General features: G+C 47.3%; 2 protein-coding genes across 4 annotated transcripts in view; one reads left to right on the top strand and one right to left on the bottom strand.

Moving 5' to 3' along the window:
* The window catches only part of SNRNP200 (small nuclear ribonucleoprotein U5 subunit 200), a 32,118-nt gene extending 12,464 nt beyond the window's left edge, over nt 1-19,654 (top strand). The window contains exons 19-46 of one of the 3 annotated variants that reach the window (XR_005559590.1): nt 61-192; nt 345-533; nt 933-1,130; nt 1,373-1,525; nt 2,217-2,297; nt 2,591-2,674; nt 3,091-3,197; nt 3,915-4,033; nt 4,965-5,119; nt 5,294-5,483; nt 6,590-6,763; nt 7,552-7,712; nt 8,050-8,274; nt 8,622-8,813; nt 9,539-9,717; nt 9,873-10,024; nt 10,554-10,662; nt 10,924-11,032; nt 11,783-11,972; nt 12,116-12,280; nt 12,389-12,510; nt 12,928-13,071; nt 13,196-13,372; nt 14,150-14,310; nt 15,111-15,192; nt 15,322-15,414; nt 16,308-16,538; nt 19,464-19,654. Coding sequence is in view for 1 of the 3 variants with exons in the window: in XM_039366840.1 (XP_039222774.1) it covers nt 61-192; nt 345-533; nt 933-1,130; nt 1,373-1,525; nt 2,217-2,297; nt 2,591-2,674; nt 3,091-3,197; nt 3,915-4,033; nt 4,965-5,119; nt 5,294-5,483; nt 6,590-6,763; nt 7,552-7,712; nt 8,050-8,274; nt 8,622-8,813; nt 9,539-9,717; nt 9,873-10,024; nt 10,554-10,662; nt 10,924-11,032; nt 11,783-11,972; nt 12,116-12,280; nt 12,389-12,510; nt 12,928-13,071; nt 13,196-13,372; nt 14,150-14,310; nt 15,111-15,192; nt 15,322-15,414; nt 16,308-16,451 (3,987 nt within the window). In the remaining 2 variants the exon portion in view is untranslated. Of the gene's footprint in view, nt 1-60; nt 193-344; nt 534-932; nt 1,131-1,372; nt 1,526-2,216; nt 2,298-2,590; nt 2,675-3,090; nt 3,198-3,914; nt 4,034-4,964; nt 5,120-5,293; nt 5,484-6,589; nt 6,764-7,551; nt 7,713-8,049; nt 8,275-8,621; nt 8,814-9,538; nt 9,718-9,872; nt 10,025-10,553; nt 10,663-10,923; nt 11,033-11,782; nt 11,973-12,115; nt 12,281-12,388; nt 12,511-12,927; nt 13,072-13,195; nt 13,373-14,149; nt 14,311-15,110; nt 15,193-15,321; nt 15,415-16,307; nt 16,763-17,269; nt 17,379-19,463 lie in introns of those variants that run through there. The other 2 variants (XR_005559589.1, XM_039366840.1) reach the window with 2 other exon arrangements.
* CIAO1 (cytosolic iron-sulfur assembly component 1) lies at nt 17,374-24,327 on the bottom strand. The gene is made up of 8 exons (XM_039366841.1): nt 23,922-24,327; nt 22,850-23,028; nt 21,456-21,604; nt 20,685-20,796; nt 20,129-20,217; nt 19,721-19,922; nt 18,954-19,041; nt 17,374-18,058 (listed from the first exon to the last, which is right to left on the bottom strand). The coding sequence occupies exons 2-8, from the start codon at nt 22,986-22,988 to the stop codon at nt 17,818-17,820; spliced, it is 1,020 nt and encodes a 339-aa protein (XP_039222775.1). The 5' UTR covers nt 22,989-23,028; nt 23,922-24,327; the 3' UTR covers nt 17,374-17,817.
* Nucleotide 24,328: the final 1 nt, after the last annotated feature.

Raw genomic sequence — 24,328 nt, 5'->3', positions numbered from 1 at the left:
TGTATTTTACACAGATATTAGAAGCTGTGTTAGATCTAATCTTCTTTCTTCTCTTTACAGGTTCTGGTTTCCACGGCAACCTTAGCTTGGGGGGTTAACCTCCCTGCTCACACGGTCATCATCAAAGGGACGCAGGTGTACAGCCCCGAGAAAGGCCGCTGGACTGAGCTGGGTGCCCTGGACATCTTGCAGGTAAATCCTGCTCATTTTGTTTCCAGAATGCAGTGCCTTTAAATATTCAGAGCTCCTTTCTTTCCCATCACGAGAAATGTGTCTGGCGTGCTGAACACCCCACACCAGGTCCTCTGCTTGTGTCTCAAGATGTGGTGGTGTGTTTTGTTTAGATGTTGGGTCGTGCTGGAAGACCTCAGTACGACACGAAGGGCGAGGGGATCCTCATCACGTCCCACGGCGAGCTGCAGTACTACCTCTCCCTTCTCAACCAGCAGCTCCCTATCGAGAGCCAGATGGTGGCCAAGCTCCCAGATATGCTGAATGCAGAGGTTGTGCTGGGGAACGTCCAGAATGCAAAGGTGAGCATGGGGTGCCCATATCTGGCTACTCTGGAAATATTCCTAGGTTGGCAGCCTTGGCACATTATATACATGAAAAGAAGAAAATAAAGCTGGCACTCTGGGTGGCTTTCAGTGGGTTGGAAGCAAAAGCAGAAATAAAATCATTTGTGCCAGGGGACAGCTCCACACAAGATTTCTTTTACCTGACTATTGCCTTGGTTGTGCTCTTCTTTCTGTTCCTCAAGGCCATTCCTTATATCCTCTCTCACTTTTTTTTCTTTTAGTAGTAATCTGTGAGCCTCTTCTCCACATTGTACTGGTTTTCAGAGCAGGAGCTGTTGGTGCCATTTCATTCGCCGGCCCTTGTAGCATTTCAGAGATTAATAGTCCCTGTGCTTCCTATTTGGGCTGTTGTAGGATGCAGTGAACTGGCTTGGCTACACTTACCTCTACATACGGATGCTGAGATCTCCAAATCTCTACGGCATCTCCCACGACGACATGAAAGGAGACCCGTTGCTGGACCAGCGCCGACTGGACTTGGTGCACACAGCAGCCCTGATGCTGGACAAAAACAATTTGGTCAAGTATGATAAGAAGACTGGGAATTTCCAGGTTAGTACAGAGATGTTCAAGTTCCTTTGCCTGAGCAAATTCTGACAGCCTCTATTAATGAACAATCCCTTGTGTTGGTGATTGGCGAAGAGCTGGCTCAGGAATTCTGGGAGTTGAAGTCCACGAGTCATAAAAGAGCCAAGGTTGCCTACCCCTGCTTTAGAACAACAACATTGCAATGCACAGCTCTGCGTACAATGGATTCTTCCTTTCCCCAATCCATCTTCTCCCTCCCTCCACAGGTGACCGAGCTGGGCCGCATTGCCAGCCACTACTACATCACCAACGAGACCATACAAACTTACAACCAGCTGCTCAAGCCCACCTTGAGTGAGATTGAACTCTTCCGCGTGTTCTCTCTGTCCTCCGAGTTCAAGAACATCACCGTGAGAGAGGTATGAAGTCCGAGGGGACATTTCCTTCCTGTCAATCTGCTATCTTCATCCTTTGGCTAATATCGGGACAGTCACATTTGCAACTCCTCCAGTATTTTTGCATCGCTCAAGAGCTTTCTCAAACTCTTGCTTTTATTAGGGGAGGAGGAGAATATTACTACCTTAGTTTCGGTGCTTGTTTTCCATCTTTCAGGGATTAAAATAATTTTGAACGTTCACATTAGAGCTATTGTTGCTTAGCTCACTTCATAAAAATAAATGTGCCCATTTCTAAATGTCTGGCGTTCTAGCCGTCCCTCCACAAGAACCTCACAGTCCTTTTCATTTTTTTAATAGAATCTATTTCAAGTGCAGCCTTGTGTTGCTCACTTTTTACCCCTGGAAACTGATTGACTTAACCTGGGTAGATGTATGGGTGATTTGTAGTAATTCACCCATCACCTTAGCCAGTTGATTCTCAAATTACAGCCAAATTATACTGCTGAAAGGAAAAAGTGGATCAGAAAAGCTCCATCCTTGGAACTAAATTCTGAACTCAACATTCTTTATTGTTATGCAGTGAGTCTCACCCACCAGATTCCAGTTGATGGGACTCTAATAAAAATAAAGCTCTTTTTTCTTGTTCAAGGTCTGTCCACTTTAGCGTGACAGGTGATTCACTTCTCAATTTTTTTTCTTCTTATCTTTGCAGGAAGAGAAACTGGAACTTCAGAAGCTGCTTGAGAGGGTCCCGATTCCAGTGAAAGAGAGCATTGAGGAGCCAAGCGCTAAAGTACGTTTTTCCAAGTCCTGTGGGAAAGTCTGGATCTGCTTATATTATATAGTGCATGTCTATTTTTAGTCTATTCACACACATTGCCAAGTACCTAGAAGACTGAATGGGAGATTCAGATGAATAAGCTATATATTCTAGTTGGTTTTGATTGCTGCAGCCTTTCCCAAGTGTGAGGCTGGAGTCCAAAATTAAGAAAATTCTCTTTAAAAAACCCAAACAGTATCTCCCCTTCTAGGGAGAGAAGGAAGGACATGTTCTTGGGAGAGTGCTAAGTTCCTTTTCTCTCCTAGATCAACGTGCTCCTCCAAGCGTTTATCTCTCAGCTGAAACTGGAAGGCTTTGCCCTCATGGCGGACATGGTCTACGTCACTCAGGTGAGCCACAGTTCCAAGATAATTGGATGCCTCCGTGGTTGGGGGTGGCTGTCCTAGGGCTGGAGAAGACTATCCCACGTTTTCAGGATCCTTGTGGAATCTGAAGATTTGTTTTTTTTCTACTTCACGAAATTAAAAACCATAAAGCCTTTGATGGACTAGAGTCCAGTTTGTCTGACCCCTCTCATGATTGTCCAAGCTTGTTCGGTTGAGGGTGTTAGAGAAGGAGGAATGGCTCTGAGTGTCCCCCTCCGTATGATGGGATGGGATCCTCAGATCCAGACGGTTTAGGATCCAGAAGATGGTGGTTCTTTCACTGGTCAGGAAAGGCTCTCTGAGATGGGATGCACATTGTTTTTTTCTTTCTCTAAGTGCCTGTTATGAACTGAAATTGTCGCTCTGTTTTGTGTTCTCAGTCTGCTGGGCGGCTCATGCGTGCCATCTTTGAGATAGTCCTTAACCGTGGTTGGGCGCAGCTCACCGACAAGACCCTCAACCTTTGCAAGATGATTGACAAGCGAATGTAAGGCGGCTTCTCTTAATTTTTTGTAGCTTCTGTCTGGTAATTTGATCTGCCTATCATTATAGTTTGTTTCCATGCATGAGAAATAACTCTCAGTTGCTCGCTCAGTCTCGGCAATATTCCATGTAAATATTGCTAAAATTAGGTGGTTTGAAATAGGGCTTAAGGATTAAGATAGGGAAGGGCAAATCTGTTGAATGTATATTAAACTTCAAAAATAAATATATGTACAGGTAGTCCTTGACTTACGACCAAAGAGTAGAGTAGAGTAGAGTAGAGTAGAGTAGAGTAGAGTAGAGTAGAATAGAGCTGGAAGAGACCTTGGAGGTCTTCTAGTCCAACCTCCTGCTCAAGCAGGAGACCCTAGACCATTTCAGTCAAGTGACTGTGTAGTCTCTTCTTAAAACCTCCAGTCATGAAGCACCCACAACGTCTGGAAGCCAGCTATTCCACTGGTTAATTGTCCTCACTGTTAGGAAGTTTCTCCTTAATTCCAGGTTGCTTCTCTCCTTGACTAGATGAAAGGAACTCAGCTGTAGCCTTCTAGTATTTCATCTTTTCTAGCCGTGATGGAGGATTGGATTTTGAGAGATGCAATACTGGAGTTAGATTAGTTCCCTGCACAGATTCACCATTTTAGATATTGTTTCTGGAGATGCCAACAATTGGAGGAAAGTATCTGCTGGATCCTGAGTGGCAGCCTTCTTGTTCCTACAGGTGGCAGTCCATGTGCCCCCTGCGACAGTTCAGGAAATTGCCTGAAGAGGTGGTGAAGAAAATTGAGAAGAAAAACTTCCCTTTTGAGCGACTGTATGACCTGAATCACAACGAAATAGGTCAGTGAGGGAGACGGACGTCTCTCTTAGAGCAGGGGTCCCCAACCTTGGCAACGTTAAGACTTGTGGACTTCTGGCTGAGGAATTCTGGGAGTTGAAGTCCACAAGTCTTAACATTGCCAAGGTTGGGGACCCCTGTCTTAGAGAGGAGGGATATGCATAGGAGAGGGCTCCTCCTGCAGGCTGACCAAGGTACTGTATCCCTTTGAAATGTGTGCGTTGCCCAGTTTTGTATCACAACATACCGTATATGCCGGCGTATTAGATGACCCGGCGTATAAGACGACCCCCGTCTTTATAGCCGGGCCGCATTCCTAGAACGTCGTCTTATATGCCGGAAACTACCAGTATTTCCGGCGTATAAGACGACTCGGCGTATAAGACGACCCCTGTCTTTGGCGCCGATTTCAGCGCTCGCGGAAGTCGTCTTATACGCCGGCATTTACGGTAGTTGAGTGCACATCTTTGATCCTTTGATCCTGAATTAAATGTTTAGATCATGGCTGAATTTGAAGAAACCAGAAGCTGAGACAGAAGTGAGCTGGTATTATGTAAATCACCAGAATAAATATCATTTGTAATTCATTTGATATGTTTACGTAAATTAAATTAAAATAAACTCCTGGAGTCTATTTGAATGCACGAATACACATCTCCGTTTGATTGTGTTGGAAGTGACACAAAGACTGACCTCACATTGAAGAATGAGCTGAGTAGACTACAAATGTCTGAGTTCACATGACATGGCAAGTCATAAACCAGGGTTTATAAATCCGACAGATAGCTGGGTTCATATGATACGCTTAACCAGAACCATGCCAAAAGCTTACCACGGTGTGTGAACCCAGCCACAGGGAACATCCAGCCCTGATTCTAATGCTTCTGAGAAGATCCATGTCTCCTCCTTTTCACCCATGCTGTCCTTCTGCAGGAGAGCTTATTCGGATGCCCAAGATGGGAAAGACGATCCACAAGTATGTCCACCTTTTCCCCAAACTGGAGCTGTCTGTCCACCTGCAGCCCATCACTAGGTCTACTCTGAAAGTGGAGCTAACAATTACTCCTGACTTCCAGTGGGATGAAAAGGTAAACGGACAATCTGGAATCTGCAGGAACCATCTCCAGTAATGTTGAGGAGGTGGGATCTGAGGATCACCTGTGGATGGGGCAGTTCACGGTGGAGAAATCCGTTCAGTCTTGGGCTGGTGACTCTCCTTGCTTCCTTGATACGATCCTATCTCTCTCTTCTTTTGGGGGCAGGTCCACGGTTCCTCCGAGGCCTTCTGGATTTTGGTGGAAGATGTGGACAGCGAAGTGATCCTCCATCACGAGTATTTCCTTCTGAAGGCCAAATACGCCCAGGATGAGCATCTCATCACCTTCTTCGTTCCGGTTTTTGAGCCTCTTCCTCCACAGTACTTCATCCGGGTGGTCTCAGATCGCTGGCTTTGTAAGTCCCTGGAGAGAGGGGCTTTTGCCAAACAGGTTTATTCTATCTATGGAAATAGCGGTACTGGGGAATATGTTACGAAGGCATTCCACCTGCGCATAAGCATTTTCTTTCAAAAAGTCAGGATTTCGTAAGAGCCGGGCGCAGTAGTTAGAATGCAGTATTGCAGATTGACTCTGCCGATTGCCAGCACTTTGATTCTCACCGGCTCAAGGTTAACTCAGCCTTCCAGCCTTCTGAGGTCGGTAAAATGAGGACCCAGCTTGGGTTTTTTTTGGGGGGGGGCAATATGCTGACTCTGTAAACCACTTAGAGAGAGCTGTAAAGCACTGTGAAGCAGTATGTAAGTCTTAAGTGCTATTTCTGTTTGAGTAACCTCGTGCCTCAATATTTTAAAGAAGCGAATTTAAATGAAAAATTCTTAACAATTTTCCGGCATAGTATTCTTTACAACTGTATGTGACACAGGATATTTGCAGTTTGCTGTTGACTGGTTGGGAAGTACGACAGCAAGATACAGGACAATGTTCCAGAATTTTAAAGGGCAGGCTGGAGATTCTGTAACGCTGAGGCTTTGTACAGCATGCTAAGTGGACGGATAAAGAAAGTCCAGTTTAACACCAATTCAAGAGCCATATAGTTAAAAATGGCAAAATAATATTGTACAGTTAATATACAGTTACAAGTCAGAGCCCATGAGGAATGAATGTAAAGGAGACAGAAATATCAGTCCAGTCTGCCTTCTTGTGGCTAATCCTCCTGCGCTTCTGAAGGTTAATTGCAGCCTGTAGGGTGTCTGGTACAAGCCTCAATGGCATCCCAAGTAACAATTGTTGCATGACTGATGCAAAGAGTGCAATTTGTGTGATAACTTCATGACACACATGACATCATTGGGCTCCCCTGCAGATGCCTTGGCAGCCAGACTAAAACACGGTTCAGAATTTTCAAACTGGCTGCCGGGCCTCTCCTCCAAAGGGGACCGGCCTAGCAAGAGAGAAACGTGGAGAGCTGGTTCGAGGTTGTTTTCTCCTCCACTTCTTGGTGCCCGGGGTCTTCAAGTGTCCCTGTTCCTCAGTTGTGGTTTGTCTGCTTGCTCTTGCCAGCCTGTGAGACGCAGCTGCCAGTGTCCTTCCGGCACTTGATCCTTCCAGAGAAGTACCCTCCTCCGACGGAACTGCTGGACTTACAGCCCCTGCCCGTCTCTGCATTGCGGAACAGCGCCTTTGAGAGTCTCTACCAAGACAAGTTCCCCTTCTTCAATCCAATCCAGACCCAAGGTAGGCATTGCAAAAAAAAAAAAAAAGTATTTTCTTGGCCGTGGAGAGAGTCATGGAGACTGAATGTAGAGCACAGGGATATCTAATAAACAGTAGCTATTTTGAGCCATTAGAAAACTGCTGAGTAATATCTTATTAAGACAAAGCAAAGCGGGTCGTCGTGTGTGCAGATGACTGGGAGTCTCCTCAGTCAAAATGTTTAAAAAAGACGGGGGGGGGATAGAAAAGGTTGGAGAAATATGAAAATCGGGCCCAGGGGTTATAGCGATGAAGTGAGTTGCTTAAGCCCAGACTGAATGCATTCGTTGACAAGGCGTGGAAATTAGTGTCATGGTTTGTAACGTTCAGGAACAAATCGCCTCCTGTGTCCTCCATGTGAAGACTCAAAAGAGTCTGCCTCTGGGTCAGGCATAAGCAGCCAGAATTGCTCGTGAATAGGCTCAAGTGGATATTTCATTGTTGATCGCTTCTATGACAAGAATCTCGCCCAACTAGACTGTCTACTTTCCCTTGGGAAAGAGCAGATGTAGACCTGGGGATATATTTCCTCCCCTGAACAAACTCCAAGCTGGAATGTCTCCTTACTCCCCCTAGAGAAGCTCCTCCCCTTCCGCCGGTGATTCCACCGCATCATTGCAGAATTGCAGATAGTCAGAATTCCTGCCTTACGGCACAGGAGCATTGCTTCCCTGTGTGGTGCTTGTCTCTCAACTGGCTGGACCTCTTGTTATCACTGCAGCATCCAGTGATGCCTGCAGGGTGTTCAGTCTGGCTCTTTCCGTGTCTAGTATTCAACACCGTCTACAACAGCGATGAAAACGTCTTTGTGGGCGCGCCAACCGGCAGTGGGAAGACCATCTGTGCAGAGTTTGCCATCCTGAGGATGCTGTTGCAGAACGTGGAGGGCCGCTGTGTCTACATCACTCCCATGGAGGCGCTTGCCGAACAGGTGCCGAGCTCCTGGCTAGCCATATTTTTTGGGGAATCTGCTCTTCCCAAGGAAGGGAAGAGATCAGAACTCCATGGAGGTTGCTCCCTCTACAGGAAGGCTGGGGAACCGTGGCCCTTTTATGACTTGTGGACTTCAACTCCCAGAATTCCTGAGCCAGCATAAAAGGGCCACGGTTCCCCAGCCCTGCTCTACAGAGAGCCTCGCAGGCAGCAGATGTGAAAAGGAGGAAGGGGGTGGGGTTTGGCGAGACCAGGAGGGGCCAAGCTAGCAGAGGTTTAACCTGGAGGACCTCTTCAGATGCTCTCATCTTCCTCTTCTTCCTTCTCTGAGGCAGATCTTCCTGGATTGGTATGAGAAATTCCAAGAACGGCTTCTCAAAGTCGTCTTGTTGACGGGGGAGACCAGCACTGACTTGAAGTTGCTGGGCAAGGGCAACATCATCATCAGCACCCCGGAAAAGTGGGACATCCTGTCCCGGCGATGGAAGCAGCGCAAAAACGTGCAGAATGTCAATCTCTTCATTGTGGACGAAGTCCACCTCATTGGAGGCGAGAACGGGGTGAGTTTCCAGCCGAGAAAACCACTCTATTTGGAGAGGGAGAGCCGGGCACAGGTTCCTTTTGCCTGGCTGGGGAATTCTGGGAGTTGAAGTCCACCCCTCTTCAAGGGGCCAAGGTTGAGAAACACTGCTCTATGGGGTTGTGACTGATGATCCATTGTTGACCTCCGCTCCCTGACCTAATGTAGTTCTTGCTCATTGATAGAGCTCTGGTGATTTCTTCGTTTCTTCAGCGAAAGTTGAGTGACGTTCAGCACTTCATAGCATGCCTTTCTTGCTCAGTTGTCCCTAATTGCTAGATTGGGTGTTCCTGGCATAACGTATCTCTCTTTGGTTTCTTTTCACAGCCAGTCCTGGAGGTGATCTGTTCCCGAATGCGCTACATCTCCTCCCAGATCGAGCGGCCCATCCGCATTGTGGCCCTCAGCTCCTCCTTGTCCAATGCCAAGGACGTGGCCCATTGGCTGGGTTGTAGTGCTACAGCCACCTTCAACTTCCACCCCAACGTGCGCCCTGTGCCTCTGGAGCTGCACATCCAAGTAAGTCTTCCGCTCTTTCCGTTGGCCAGCTCCACCCACACGGAGCTCCTGAAAATCGGTCCATTACTCAGTTTACCTCTGCATCAGCTTCATCGATTGAGAGATGCTTTGCGTCTTATTAGACAAAGCAAATTGTAAGGACCTACCCAGCTGGTCCCTCAGGAAAGCAAAATTCTTGACTCCATTGAATTGAATCAAAAGAACTTTTACTGAGAGAAAAGTCAGGCGAAATCCAAGGGCCCCACGCAAAGCTCAACACAATTCTTCCCTTTCCCCAAATCCATCCCCTGACCAGCCTGTCAGCAGCCAGTGTGATGCCGCAAGGTTGTTTTTGAGAACGCTGAGGTGCTAGGCAGATAACAGGGCATCCTCAGGGCGTGACGGCCTTGAAGCCAGGCTGGAACCGGCTGGGAGAGAGTCTGTTTCATCTCTGAAGACAATCTCCCTCCCTAATTCTTAAGTGGTTATAGCAAAAGCGAAAGTCTGTGAAAGATGCCAGCAAACATTCCTCCCCCCCCCACCCCCTTTCCACAGAATGGCAGGACACGCTGGTGGACCTGACACAAATTCCCTTTCCGTCCCTTCCTGGAGCTACTCAAACCTCAGCTTCCTCTTCCGTGCTGTCAGTGGGCCCTAATTGCAGTTCTTTCTTTTAAAGTTTGCCCAGCAAGTAGATTTGATGCGACGGTCATCTTGCCTTGGTTTCCTTCCCTTGTTTTGCTCAGGGCTTCAACATCAGCCACACACAGACCCGCCTGCTCTCCATGGCTAAGCCGGTCTACCATGCGATTATGAAACACTCTCCGAAGAAGCCGGTCATTGTGTTCGTTCCCTCGCGCAAGCAGACCCGGCTGACGGCCATTGACATCCTCACCACCTGCGCTTCAGATGTCCAGAGACACAGGTAGACTTTGAACGTGCTTTGAACTCGGCTCCTGTTCCTGGTTGCTTCTGCCCGGCAGAGTATGGCCCTCGAAAAAGCCACGTTCTCCTTTGTGAAGAACAAGCTGGCTGAGATCTTGCTAGCTGTTCTGATCTGCCTGCTTCCTGTCTCGACAGGTTTCTGCACTGCACTGAGAAGGACGTGGCTCCATACCTGGACAAACTGAACGACAATACCTTGAAAGAGACGGTGGTGAACGGGGTGGGCTACCTGCACGAGGGACTCACCTCAATGGAACGAAGAGTGGTGGAGCAGCTGTTTAGCTCAGGTAAACAGGCAAGGAGAAGCAAAGCTAATTGGGCCCAAATAGGCCTTCCTTGGAAAAAAACCCCATCAGATTCATATGGAAACAACGTGTAAATTGAGGATTACCTGTATCTTGCTGATTTGGTAGCTGTGAGATGCAGTGGATGAACCCCAGATGCTTCTGGTCAGCTGTAACGGAAATGAAGGTGCTGAACTAGGTAGTAGCAGACTCGACATACTTCCTCCAAGCTATGGAAGTTTATTTCTGCTCTGGCTATTATGGGCTTTTCTTTTTGCAGGCAGTTGAATGAATATGTCCCTAGGTCAGGGGTAGTCAACCTTGGCTCTTTTATGACTCGTGGACTTCAACTCCCAGAATTCCTGAGCCAGCCGTGCTCAGGGGAAAGGGAGAGGTTTCCAAGCTGAGCCAGGCTGGCTCAGGAATTCTGGGAGTTGAAGTCCACGAGTCATAAAAGAGCCAAGGTTGCCTACCCCTGACCTAGGTGATTGTTTCAGGTCTGGACTGTTCCTTCTTTGTGGTTTGTTCTTAGGGGCCATCCAGGTGGTGGTGGCTTCCCGGAGCCTCTGTTGGGGAATGAATTTAGCAGCCCACTTGGTGATCATCATGGACACACAGTACTACAATGGGAAGATCCACGCGTGAGTGAAGGGTGCAGGAAAAGGGTTGTCTGAAACTGCCACGAAGCGGTTTGCAGTTTGGGGTGAGGTCATAGAAAGTAAGTGGGGCTTGCATTAGTGAGTTGAAATGACAGCCGCTTTCTCTGTTTACTGCTGACCTTTCTACAAAGACATTAACATCCTTCAATCCAGCTAGATTGCAGTCCCAGATTAAGTTGGCAGCCCCTCCTCCAAACAATTAACAAGATTCTTAACTGACTTAATTGGTTCTCCTTGTGCCAGGTATGTGGACTATCCTATCTATGATGTTCTACAGATGGTGGGCCGTGCTAACCGCCCATTGCAGGACGATGAGGGACGCTGTGTTATTATGTGCCAAGGGTCCAAGAAGGTGAGCAAAGGTGGGAAGTAGGTGGATTCCTCTGCTGCTTAGGAGCTAGGGCTCCTAGGAGGTGGGATCCTTCTAGCTGGGAAGAGCTTTTAGTCTGGGTGGATTCTCTTCATTGCCTACGAGCTGCTGGCTAAATGGGATCTAAGAGGCTTTCTTAGATCCTCAGATTTGGCCAGCAGCTTGCAGGCAATGAAGAGGACTGACTGAACTCTTATATATGAACGGAGCATGTTGATCTCTAATTGATCCTTGTCTCCAGAGTCCAAGGAGGTTGGTTCCTTCTCTAGATAGACTTCTGATTGATTTGTGTTGAGGAAATTCCAAGAAAACCAGTTCCTGATTGGTTCGTCCTTTAACCCGACGGTTGATTGGTTCTTTATGTAGGTAGATTTCTGACTGGCCTGTTTTTGAGAATTTCAAGAGACCCTGTTCCTGATTGGCTCGTCTTTGAGATAGGAGAATGCTAGATATTCTTTCTGATGCTGCTGTAGGATTTTTTTTTTTTTTTGCCACATCGAGATTAAATAGCCCTTAAATATCTGAAAATGTAGACTGTGTTAGGACATTAGAAAACTAAACCATGGCCATTCAGCCTGAACACTCATCACTGCTTGATTGACACTGGCTGTGTTGGCTTGATCTGTTTGGAGCAGATTCTCTTCCCTTCTGGATTCCTTTGGCCCGGACCCTGACCATAAGAAGCGGGCAATTTTTCCCATGCTAAATATCATTTTGGCTCTCCCGTTCAAGGATTTCTTCAAAAAGTTCCTCTACGAGCCCCTTCCTGTGGAGTCTCACCTTGACCACTGCATGCACGATCACTTCAACGCTGAAATTGTCACCAAGACCATCGAGAATAAGCAGGACGCTGTGGACTACCTCACCTGGACCTTCTTGTACCGTAGGATGACCCAGAACCCCAACTATTACAACCTGCAAGGTGAAAGGGGGCGGTGTCCCAATATGTGTGGTTTTTTTTTTTTTTTCCTGTCGGTCTCCCCTGACCCATTCCGGGCAGCTCCTGTAGAGTTTCCCAGCCTTTTCCAAACGTGCAGCTTCTGACTTGATTGGTCCTCTGCCCAGGTGTGTCTCACCGGCATCTCTCCGATCACCTTTCCGAGCTAGTGGAACAAACTCTGAGTGATCTGGAACAGTCCAAGTGCATCAGTGTTGAAGACGAGATGGACGTGGCGCCTCTGAACCTTGGGATGATTGCAGCTTATTATTACATCAACTACACCACCATTGGTAAGGGGTCTGGGGAAGAGGGGTGCCAGGTCCCTGGCTGCCTCAGCCTGAGCCTATAGCTTGGTACCTGATGCGAGTTCTCTCTCTCTCTCAAATTATTCGCTCTAGAACTCTTCAGTATGTCCCTGAATGCCAAGACGAAAGTGAGAGGACTGATCGAAATTATCTCCAATGCTGCAGAATATGAGAATATTCCTATTCGGCACCACGAGGACAATCTCTTGCGGCAGGTAAGGGAATAATTATCTCTATGCCAAGGAAGTTCCTGGTTCTCTTGCAGCTTTTCTGGGGTTGCTTGGTGAGTGACTTAGTCGTTACATCTCCGTGGCCAGCCCATGGGTGGCTTTCACTAACAAGGTCAGCCCTGGGGGGGGGGCTCAGGAGGGATTCTCTGTTGCTCAATAGTGAGATGGGCAGCCTATAAATTTAAGACATAAAACAAGCTCACCAACAGAGAGGTGGCTGTGCCTTCCTTGCAAAATCCCATTTGTTTTTTCCCCATGGTATTTTTGCCTAAAGAAAGCTCCGATTTCAATAGCTTCCTTTCTTGTAAGTGGACCGTCGGTGGGCAGCATGTGCAGATGGCAGCTTGTATTGGTGTACAGTTGTGTTTGATGCTTAGAATACTCCTTCCCTTCCTTTTCCAGCTGGCCCAGAAAGTGCCCCACAAGCTGAATAACCCCAAGTTCAACGACCCCCACGTCAAGACCAACCTCCTTTTGCAAGCACACTTGTCACGGATGCAGCTAAGCGCAGAGCTCCAGTCAGACACCGAGGAGATTCTGAGCAAGGTGAAGAGGGGTGTGGGGGGAATGGAAACACTCCACGGGGCAGGAGTATTGTCTAGCTGGGGAGCTCAGCGGGGGCTTCTTCCCGCTGCCCCTGGGGCACTAAGCCGATTCTGTCCCTGTCCAGGCCATCCGGCTGATCCAAGCCTGCGTCGACGTCCTCTCCAGCAACGGCTGGCTGAGCCCCGCCCTGGCGGCCATGGAGCTGGCCCAGATGGTCACGCAGGCCATGTGGTCGAAGGACTCCTACCTGAAGCAGCTGCCACACTTCACCTCCGAACACATCAAGCGCTGCACGGAGAAGGTGAGGATTGACCCGGGCTTCCCTCTCAGCTACGTCGGAGGAGCAGTGGAGCAGCCCAGAAAAAGGGCACAGGAGGCCCTGCCAAATGGGCGCAGCAGGGAACGGTGAAAGTGGAGGGCCCAGTTGCAATGGGAATTTTAAAAAAAAGCAAAAGGAATTTTTCACCAGCCCCCCTTTATTTACAAGATTTATATCCTGCCTGCTTGAACAGCACTCTGGGCTGCACTGGCTCCAGCTGTCTAATTTCCAATGCTGAAGTTAGCAGGCAGGTTTCAGCCGCCTCTTGTCTTTCCTGGGGAAGGATTGGGAATCAGGGAGGGGCCCAATTTGTGGAACGTTGCTAGCTCTTTGAGGGGGGGGGGCATTTTTGGGAGCAGATCCTCCCAAAGAGAAGTGATTCAAGATGTTCTAGCTTGGCCTGACCCTGAAGGAGGTCTGTTTTATCCAAAGTGCCACGAGCCTCTTGCAGTTTGGAGAATTTATTATCAGACACTGCCTGACTGCTCCTAGAATGACAGGCGTGGGCGGGTGGTTTACCCTGCTTTCTTCTCTCCCTGGCTTTTGGTCTGCCATTGCCAAAAAGAGGTGGGCTTAAGAGTCATCCCACAGGTGGGACCTCAAGAGCGCCTCCAACTGATCCTCATCCCATGGATCAGCTGATCCCGAATGCGGTGTGTGTGTGTGTGTTGGGGTACTCTTGGAATGACACTGTAACCCGGAAGCTTTTCCCCTCGGGCTGCCAGTCTCTGCTTATCCTCTGCCTGTCGTTCTGCGCAGGGAGTGGAAAGCGTGTTTGACATTATGGAGATGGAAGACGAGGACCGCAACGCCCTGCTTCAGCTCTCCGATGCCCAGATTGCAGACGTGGCTCGCTTCTGCAACCGCTACCCCAACATCGAACTCTCCTATGAGGTGGTGGAAAAGGATGGCATCCGCAGGTAAGAGAGCCGGGAAGGTTGCAAGAGAAGGAGGACTGTGGTGATGTAGCTGGTAGTAGCAGTTTGCTTTCTTTCTGTTCTCATTGCTCATGGACAGAGGCAAGTCTTGTTGAATGGACTTGGCTGCTGGTGAGGAGAGACAGGCAGGAGAGAACAGGGCCTGAGGCTAAAGGAAGCGATTGGTTCTTCAGTTACAGAGTGAGCGAGTTTGTTGTCGTTGGAAGGCTGGGTGGTGCCAGCTGAAGAATGACAAGTTTGGTAACCAGCTTTGCAGCAGTTTGTACCAAGGAACTATTATAGAACTTTTAAACTTAGTTTTAAAAGACTTTGGGCTTTCTAAGATGCTCTCTAATAGTCCTGCATGCTTTCAGGTTCTCCATTTTTTTAAAATTAAGTTGTCTACCTTCAAATTGACAAACTTTCTGTGAGAGCTGGTTTGGTGTAGTGGTTCAGGCATCAGGCTACAAACTGGGAGACTGTGAGTTTTAGTTCTGTCTTAGGCACAACGCCAGCTGGGTAGCTTGGAGCCAGCTCCTCTCTCTTAGCCCTCGGAAGCAGGTGATAGCAAACCACTTTGGAAAACCTTGTCAAGAAAACTGCAGGGACGTCCAGGCAGCCCTGGACTGACTCGAAGGCACCACCAACAAAAAAAATCTGTGGGACAGAATTCCCTGCTGGAAACCGCCCAGGTTTTAGCGCTCTGTGGATTCCTCAACCTCTTGCTTGTAGTGGAGTGGGAAGGGAGCGAAGGCCGAACGGTCCTGGGGGGAAATGCGAGTCTACTCTCTTTCTTTCTCCAGTGGAGGGCCTGTGGTTGTGCTGGTGCAGTTGGAGCGAGAGGAGGAAGTTACCGGGCCGGTGATTGCCCCGTTGTTCCCACAGGTAAGTAGAAGAGTCCTTGGAGAAAGGACTACAGCCGATTCAGCTTCTGGGAGAGGCCGAGGGCCTGTTGGGGCTGAGAATACACTTTGCATGCCCCACTTTGTCCTCTTGGCTGCTTCTTTCCCCCAGAAACGCGAGGAAGGCTGGTGGGTGGTGATCGGTGACTCCAAATCCAACAGCCTCATTTCCATCAAGCGACTGACGCTGCAGCAGAAGGCCAAGGTGAGACCAAGGGCCCGCTCGGGTAGCCAGCAGTGCTTGCAGAGAGGGCAAAAGACAGCGGGTGCTTTGCAGATGTGGGGAACGAGCATCTTTCTCTTTGCCTCGCTACGTTCTCCTTTCCTTGAAGCATTCCGATACTGTTTTGATATACACTTCAAGTCAGCAGGACACTAGAAACAAGGACATTCTGGGGAGCGTGGTGGTCAGGAGGCTGAGCAGTTAAGACCAACGCTAGGCAGGATTTACAGTAGTTATGTTAAAGGCTAATCTTGGATATAAAAGCAAGCTTTTTGAACAGTGTATGCTCGCGATCAGGGGAAGGCCAATCTTCCTCAAGTGCCATTGGATTCTTTCAGTGCTTTTTTCAGTCATGCTGAGGATGCTTTGGAATAACAATAGAAAACCAGGGAAGGAAATTGGTGGAGGAACAAGAAGGAAGAAAATGGGGTAGACTTTAAATGTACAGACCTTTTCTCCTGGAAGTGGTTGGCTAGACAGTGACAAGCTAAAATTCACAGGCTTATCTACCAGAAAAACCACCAAATTCAGAGAGCATCAGGGACTCGTCAGTTCAACCCTGTGCTCCAAATATTTGCTTCTATTGAAACCAGGATTCTTCGAAGCTAAATTCTGTTCCCCGTGTCACTTTTTCCTGTCTCACATTCTGTAATGTCCATTGTCCTGCTGGTGGGTTTTAAAAACATCTGGATTGAAATGTCAAAATGAAACCTTAAGTTAAACGAAGCACGAACTGCACCTGATTTTGTTGTAGCCCTTGGCTGATTCAACCTGTGTGCTTTTCATGCTTTTCCCAAAAATCAGCTTTTAACTCCACCCTGTCAGTCCCTTGTGGACCTGACTTTTTCTAAAAAGCCGATTCTTATGCTATTTAGGTGAAACTGGATTTTGTGGCCCCGGCCACTGGGACGCACAACTACACACTCTACTTCATGAGCGATGCCTACATGGGCTGTGACCAGGAATATAAGTTCAGTGTGGATGTAAAGGAGGCGGAGAGTGACAGCGACTCTGACTGAGTGACACGCTGAACATCTTCTGGGATGGACCCATAAAGCCATTGTGGACTTCCTTGGAGCAGATGACCACCATAGGTGGTTGGAAAGGTGTGTTGTGCGTGTGCTGTAGATGTTCTCTGTCTTCTGGTTTCCTGCATCGTCTAAGCCTCAATCAACAGGCTGTGTTTCTTCCAGCATTTTGAGCTTTTCCTATTTTAAACTCAGCAAAACAAGCAGTAGCTTTATGTACAATGTTTTGAGTAAATGAGCGGAATCGATAGTTTTGAGATCCTGCTAATTTTCCAAAATAAAAACTTCCAGTAATTAACTCAGATCTCCTTTTGGGGAGGATAAGCAAGTGAAGATGGTTATATTTCTTCAGCATACCTTTTCAATATTCCCAATCCTCTATACTACATGGATTTGCACTTGTCTCGCACATGGGACCTGTGTAATCTTTGCCATTCATTATTTGGTGTAAAGGTAGAATCCATTTTTTTTTTTTAAATTCAATTGCAGGAAACTAAATATAGTCTTGCCCTCCTGAGTGAAGTATTCCTCACGACATTAAGGTCTGAGTAAAGAAGCTGCAGGCACCCCTTCTTCTAAATCTAACACAATTATGGTGAGAAACTTGGCCTATAGAAGTGAAAAATTTGATTAGAGATGGTTGCTCTTAAAAATGGAATGGGAAGAGGATTGTAGAGAAAAAAACAGGTGCCTATTGTAAATGGATTCCCCCCCCCCCCCGGAAGTAGACATTCCTTGGCAAAAAACATGTACATCTGAAAGCCTATGTCAGTCCTAGTCTTTGAAATTCCCTTTCCATCTTTCCCCAGCCCCGGTCGCTTTCATTTTCCCCAGATGTATGGAGAAATCTTCTGTCTTTCCTAGCCACTTGAGTCCAAGTTGGGGAAGCTGTAGTTTAATAAAGGAGTCAAGATTAACAACAGCAGATGTTTTATTTTATTTATCTTATAGATGTCAAAATAACGGCTCCTTTCCCTTTATAACACCCCACTATACATCCTTGGGAGACTGGTTTTATTAAGTAGAAACCAACATTTAAAGCCTATCATGTCACTTCCTGAAGCCAGCATAGAAGGGATAACAAAGCTTTCCAAGGTTCACTTCGGGCCTACCGTGAAAATCCAGCTTCAGTGCAGTCTGCCTTGGCAATCACCTAGATCCTTGTCAAAGAACAACCAGATTGTCAAATCCAGTGTTTTCCTTCTAGATAGTAATTCTCACTTGGGGAACTGCAGTTCTTCTGAAAGAATGGAAACAACTACAGCACGGTTGAATCAATTTGTTAGAATGTTCAGTTGCCTCTTCTGGAGGATCTAGTGCTTGTGAAACACCCCCCCCCCCGGAAACAACAATGTGTTCAGCAAGTCTCTGGACGCTGATACTTCCAGAAGGCCATTTCTCCGTCGTCACTGCATGAAGCCAAGAACCCCGGCTCCTTGGGGTTCCAGGCAACACAGTTCACATCCTGAGAATGGGCTTGGGCCATGTGTGCGGTCAAGGAGAAGGTGGGCTGGTGAGGGTCCGAGAGAGGCTCTTCCTCAAACACCCGGATGGCGTCGTCTCCACAAGCGGTGGCTAAGGCACCTGTCAGCTGGCACCTGTCAAGAATTTGGAAAATAAAAGAATTCTAGCGCAAGACCGATTCAGAACACGCTGGGGTATTTTAAAGAGAAGCTGCTAATAAAAAAAAGCTCCCTTTTTTTATGATCCTGTAATCCCTTAATTTGGGGTAGAGTCAGGGCGACTGAATGGAGCTGAGCGTTTACTGGCAGGATGCCCTTCCTGATGCCCATGTGGAGTTTGCAGCAGATGAGTTTTCTTTGTGTCCTAGGAGAGAAATATCTGCCACTACCTAGGATTGAACTCTCAACCTTCCAAGTGGGAGGTGAGGTCACCATGCCACCCAAACAGAAGCTGCTGATACAGAGTGATAACTATTTTGGAGCCTTCAAAAACTGCTGCAGCTATTCTGCTAATCACAGATGAATTACTTTGTTCTTCAAAAAACACGAGTCTTGCTTCAGAACAGGTCCCCAACCGTGGCAACTTTTAAGACCTGTGGACTTCAACTCCCAGAATTCCCCAGTCTAAGCTTTTAATAACGTAGCTTTTTTTTGTTGTGGACCTATCCTTAGAGTGTGGCTTCTGGCAAGGTTACACATGCAGCTATTCTTTTCTTTGCATTGGTGAGGAAGGTTAAGGGGTAAAATGAGTGTCTTTTAAGACAACTATAAAATAGTAGCTAAAATGTCTTTATCCAAAGGGGTTCCCCTCATTACAAAGGGGCTTTCATTGTAGGAATCAGGAATAGTCACAAACCCCAATGTTCTACAGTGGGAAACCGCCTTCATGTACCCACGTTTTTCTGTAGAGAAGCACTTGTGTTACTCTTTCGTCCACAAGGGTGCAACCTGCAAAACACCCTCACAGGAACCAGTTGTTGACCCAGATCCCAGATTGTCCTGGGATATTGTGGGAAGCCCGTCTACTTACCAGGCCACGTCATAGACAGTCCGCGTGTGGAAACCAGAGAGGGTGCAAACACACTTCCACACAGGATCGGCACCACTACAGGCCACGCCTGAAACACACAAGAGAGCTCCTTAAGCTGCTCTCTCCTGGGTCTGCTGCAGGAGCTTCAGGCCTCTTGGGAAAAGGGGAGATTTCAATTGCGAAGGTCCAATCCAGGGTTTGGGAGTTGAGGAAGAGTTGCTGGGACAGAAAATATGAATGGAGGGGAGGGGGATTCAGTGTCCCCTGGGTGTCCCTTAAGTGATCCAGCACTTGGCCCAGAACCTTACTCAGATACAGGCAGCCTTATACAAATAACCCTCGACTTAGAACCATAACTGAGCCCAAATTTTCTATGGCTAAATGAGACAGTGAAGTGAATTTTGCTCCATTTTGCGACCTTGCGAGAGTTGCTAAGTGAATCACTGCAGTTATTAAGTTACTAACAGGGTTATTAAGTGAATCTTTCTTCCCCGTTGACTTTGTTGTCAGGTGGTGGCAAAAGAGGATCACGTGACCCAGGGGGGACGCTGCGACCGTCATAAATATGGCAAATGTCCGAATTTAGATCCCTCCTCCCTCCTGTGCCTCTTGCTTCCCTCCCTCCCATCTTTTAATCATAATTGTATGTTTTTACTGTTAATGCTGTAATATGGATGAATGGCCAATAAATTGAATAAATAAATACAAACCAATAAACAGTTCTATCCCCTGCAATATAACATAGGGCACTGTGCTGTACCACCCACCTTGCTCATGGCCTGGCTTAAACTGCTGCCAAATTCGCACGGTCTTGTCGTCGCTACAAGAAGCCAGCCTTTCTCCATTCTGATCAAAAGCCAAGCTCCACACCGTGGACTCGTGTCCTTCCAAGGTGCTGAAGCACACCCAGTCGTCTTCCTCCTCCCGATACAGTTTGACGGTATCATCATAACTGGCAGATGCCAGCAGCTGGCAGGAGAGAAAAAACCCCAAGAGGGAGACCCAAATCCGCATTGGCAGAAGAACTGAAAGATTTGCAGCCTGCAGGGCCACATGGAAAATGCCCATTTACAGAGAATATCTGCCTTTGTGTCACAAAAAATAATCCTCTAGCTGTTGCAGAAATGCAAAAGGAGAGCTCTCTACCCCACCCCAGAGAAGGAAGCCAGATTCACCTCTTGGTTAGGATGCCAGACGACATGCTTGACATCCTGTGTGTGGGAATTCAAGACACTCATGCACTCGTACTCGTCCTCTTCGTCCACTGTAACAGAGGAGGGGGGAATGTGATAAAAATTGAACAATAAAAATAAAAATCACCACCAGTCAGTTGCAAAAGGCAGCTTAGAACAGTTTACAACTAATGACGATACCTTTAGCACTATCACACATCTGCATCTGCCTATCCCAGGTCCTTGAGAAGGACTCGACAGGTGGACAGAAATGGTAAGTCCAGTTTGAACTTCAGGCTACATGACAAACCATAATAATAATATCACTGGCACTGACAAACTCTCCACCGGTCAATTGCAAAAGGCAGCTTTACTCAAAACAGCTTACATCTTGCCTCGATGTCTCTAACACTATCAAACAACCACAGATCCTTATCCCAGATCCTTGGGAAGGACTTGATAGGCAGCCACTGTGTGAAAGCAGCATAACAGGGTCTGAAAATCCCAATGCCCCCCAAAGGGTGGTCTGCCTCCCGTGGTTCTCCAAGCTCTCGCTCACCTTCCCAAACCCAGACGCTTTTGTCTCGGCTGCAGGTAGCCAGGAGACTTCCAGATGGAGCCCAGGCTACCGACTTCACCTCGTTTTCATGGCCCTCCAGAGTGGCTGCACACTGGTGGAGAAAGAGAGGGGGTGTTTCTTACAGGAAGGGCAACCGGCAATCTGAGACCAGAAAGAGAAAATCCTTGCAGCTGTTATCCTACACAATGCCAGTTCAGTGTATTTTGGAAGAAATCTGTGCTTTGATGAAATGTAATAAAAATCTCAGCTGAAATGGAATGACAACTTTCAGTAATTGTTCCATTGTACAATAAATTAATTTCCAATTCACTTCATTTCCAGCATCTGGAGGGAAAAGAACTACTAATTTAAGCAAGCAAGACGAAAGTAATGCATTCACAATAAAACAAGCTGAAAAAAGTTGCTTCTAAGTATGTTTAAAGTGACTTGGTATTTTTTTCTCCATTGAGATTCTCACTGTTCCATCTTTTTAACCGTATTCCAATTCTGCATCCATGTAAGTCATATAAGATTTAAATCACTCCGTTCTGAACTGTATTTTTCTAGTGAACCCTAAATTGCGCACAGTAAATATTTGTTATTATGAGTTGCAACATTTTCAAATACAGTCATATTTTGTGTACATTCCCCCTTATTTTCTTGCTCCTTGTGGCGCTCGACTGAGAATATTGGAACCAAATGAATCTGCAAGAGCACGGCCTATCTCTCCACTGAGCACATTTGAATTAGAAGCCGCAAAGGGTGTTGTACCTCGAAGTTGTCCTGGTTTTTTTTCCAAATGCAGGTGGTTGCATCAAAGCTGGCCGAAGCCAAGTAGTTCCCACAGGGGGACCAGGCCACTTTGCGGATGGTCCTTTGATGCCCTTCATCCAGAGTGGACTTGCACACCCAGGCATCACCTGGCAAGAGAAAGCTGGTAATGTGGCTTGCAACATCCTTGCCTGATCTTGGCACCCCAAGACTAATCACATTAATCGAGTATCTGGCTTCCCTTTTGGGGGGCTGAGGAAAGAGGGCAGGGAGGAGTCTCATGTCTCTACTAACTGCAAAATTGTGCATTTTGGAGAAGCGAGACATTAATGGTGGTTAAGATTGGGAAATACCCATTAAACCAACCAGTACAGTCCTCAGTTTGGGAGGCAGACAGCATGGTAAGCTACAAGGAAATGGGAGAGGAACGATGGTTTGTACATTCATTAAAGGACGTTCTTTTGGCATCGTATCTTTTTTTGAACGCACCCAGAAACTTTAACCTCCAATATCTGCTCAAGCACATAGGTCGTGTCTTTTTTATTTTATTATATTTATGCCTTTATTATTTTTACAAATAATATATCCACCATTCTTTCTTCCTCCCATTTCCCCCACAATAACTATCCCATGAGGTAGGTTGGGCTGAGAGAGAGAGAGTGACGGGCCCAAAGTCACCCAGATGGCTTTCATGGCTAGGCTGGGACTTGAACTCATGGTTTCTTGTTTTCTAGTCCAGTGGCTCAACTGGCCCTCTTATATCTTACCCAGCTCCAAGAATCTATGCTTGAGTCAGACAGCAAAAGTGAGGGTCCTTGGTGCTCTCCGAGGTTGGCTATTTTCTCGCAGATATTTCATTACCCGAACTAGGTAATATCATCCACGCTGATCATCAGCACTTAGCACTGAGGACGTTACCTAGTTTGGGTAATGGGACGTCTATGAGAAAACAAACCAACTCAGAGAGAACCCGGGACCCCTCATTTCAACCCTGAGCTAGAAATATTCTCCTTTATAGATATCAAAAGTTCCTCTTGTTCTTTTAAGAGATGCACTGTGGACTCTTAGGAGCAGAGCTTTCAGTTCCAAACCTAAAGCCCAGAGATTGGTTGTTTGTTTATTAGGGGACTGCTGAGATCTGGATTCAAATAGGAAAAGAAAATTCAAAACATGTAAACAAACATACACTGCTCCTGCTCTTATCCTTACTCCTTAAATCCAACGCTGCTGCACAAGGTAAGGAAAAGAGAGCTTCTTTTAAGGAGTTGCTGACAACACCAACGAGTGCCTTCATGTTCCAAATTCCTTTTTCTTTTCCCAAACCTGAACACCACACGCTCTCTGCATTCTCCCTTCCTGGAAACGTAAACACCAAGCTGACCACTTGAGCCTACCTTCCTTTCCCCAGATGCGGATGTTACGGTCACCACCACAGGAAGCCAGGAGTGTCCCTGTAGGATTCCAGGCTAGGAACCAACAACGGGAATCCGGGTGTGCCTGGATGCGGGACAGGAGGGTCAAGGAGTCCTTCATTGGAACGCCAAGTGGTCCCAACACGACAGAACCTAAAAACCTGCCAACAAAAAAGGTTTTATTTCAAGGGGAGGGCTTCATTTAATTTGCAGGTCAGAGCGTTTCTTATTCCCGATTTTAACAAGGGCTTCCATGCTGCAATTCAAGAATCCCTCGAGCAAAAATTGGAGCGATAGGAAGGTTATGGATGCCTTTGAACTGTGGTCTTGGAGTAGATTCCCGAGAATGCAAGAAAACCAACCAATGGACTATCAAACAAATGGTCCCATAGTTTTCATGACAGGCACAAACGATCGAATTCAAGTGATCCTACTTTGGACTATGAAAGACCCAGCTCTTCGGAGAAAGCGCTAAGGCTGGGAAAGGTGGAAGGAAAGAGACAAAAAGGAGGGCGAGCCGTCCCAAGTTCTTGAGACTCGGGCAGCATGCCCATTTAATAAACTACAGGTAGTCTTTGACTTAGAATCACTTGTTTAGTGACCGCTTGAAGTTACGACAGCACTGGAAAAAGTGAGTTATCACCATTTTTCACACTTTTTCACCCTTACAGCATCCCCAGGGTCATGTGATCAAAACTCAGAGCCTTGGCAATTGACTCGTCTTTATGACGGCTGCATTGTCCCAGGGATCACGTGATCCCCTTTTGCGTCCTTCTGACAAAGGCAACGGGGAAGCCAGATTCACTTAACGACCGTAGTGATTATCCTAACAACTGCAAGGATTCACCTGAAAGCGGTGGCAGGAAAGATCGTAAAAGGAGGGCAAAACTCGCTTAACAACTGTCTTGCTTAGTATCGGAAATTTTGGCTCAATCGTGGTCGTACGTCGAGGACTACCTAGTACTGTTATCATCCTCATCAGGAAAATAATATAGAGACTGCAATTTACAGCCCCGTTTTTCGCTCCCGCGGGAGTTTCGGCCTCGGCCCTCACCTGAGATTCAGCCCAAGGCGGCCCCTGGCTGGGAAGTATGGGCTATGTGGTCAGGCGCTGCAGGGGCTGCCCGCCGTTCCTTGTTATCAGGCTTGGAGCGAACAGCGCGGACGCCCCTTGAACGGGCAGCACCGGAAGTCTCACCGCTAAGGCTGTTGGGATTCGTAGTCTTTCCCCCCCCACCACTTGTTTCCTTTGAGCAGCGCTAAGAGCCTGGGTCTTCCAACTTGGCCCTTCCATGACTTGTGGACGTGCCTGGCTGAGGAAATCTGGGAGTTGAAGTCCACAAGTCATGAAAGGGCCAAGTTGGAAGAGCCCTGGCTAAGAGAGAGATCTCGCCAAGGAAGCTCCAGCTCCCAAGACCAAGGCGGGTGTTTCGCCAAGGCCATCCTCGCAACCCATTTCTG

The sequence above is a fragment of the Crotalus tigris genome, unplaced genomic scaffold (genome assembly GCF_016545835.1).
Source record: "Crotalus tigris isolate CLP2741 ecotype Arizona unplaced genomic scaffold, ASM1654583v1 scf7180000020455.750797, whole genome shotgun sequence".
Classification (NCBI taxonomy): Eukaryota; Metazoa; Chordata; class Lepidosauria; order Squamata; family Viperidae; genus Crotalus; species Crotalus tigris.
Note: the sequence above shows the minus strand (reverse complement) of the source record. Positions and strands in the feature narration are given on the sequence as shown.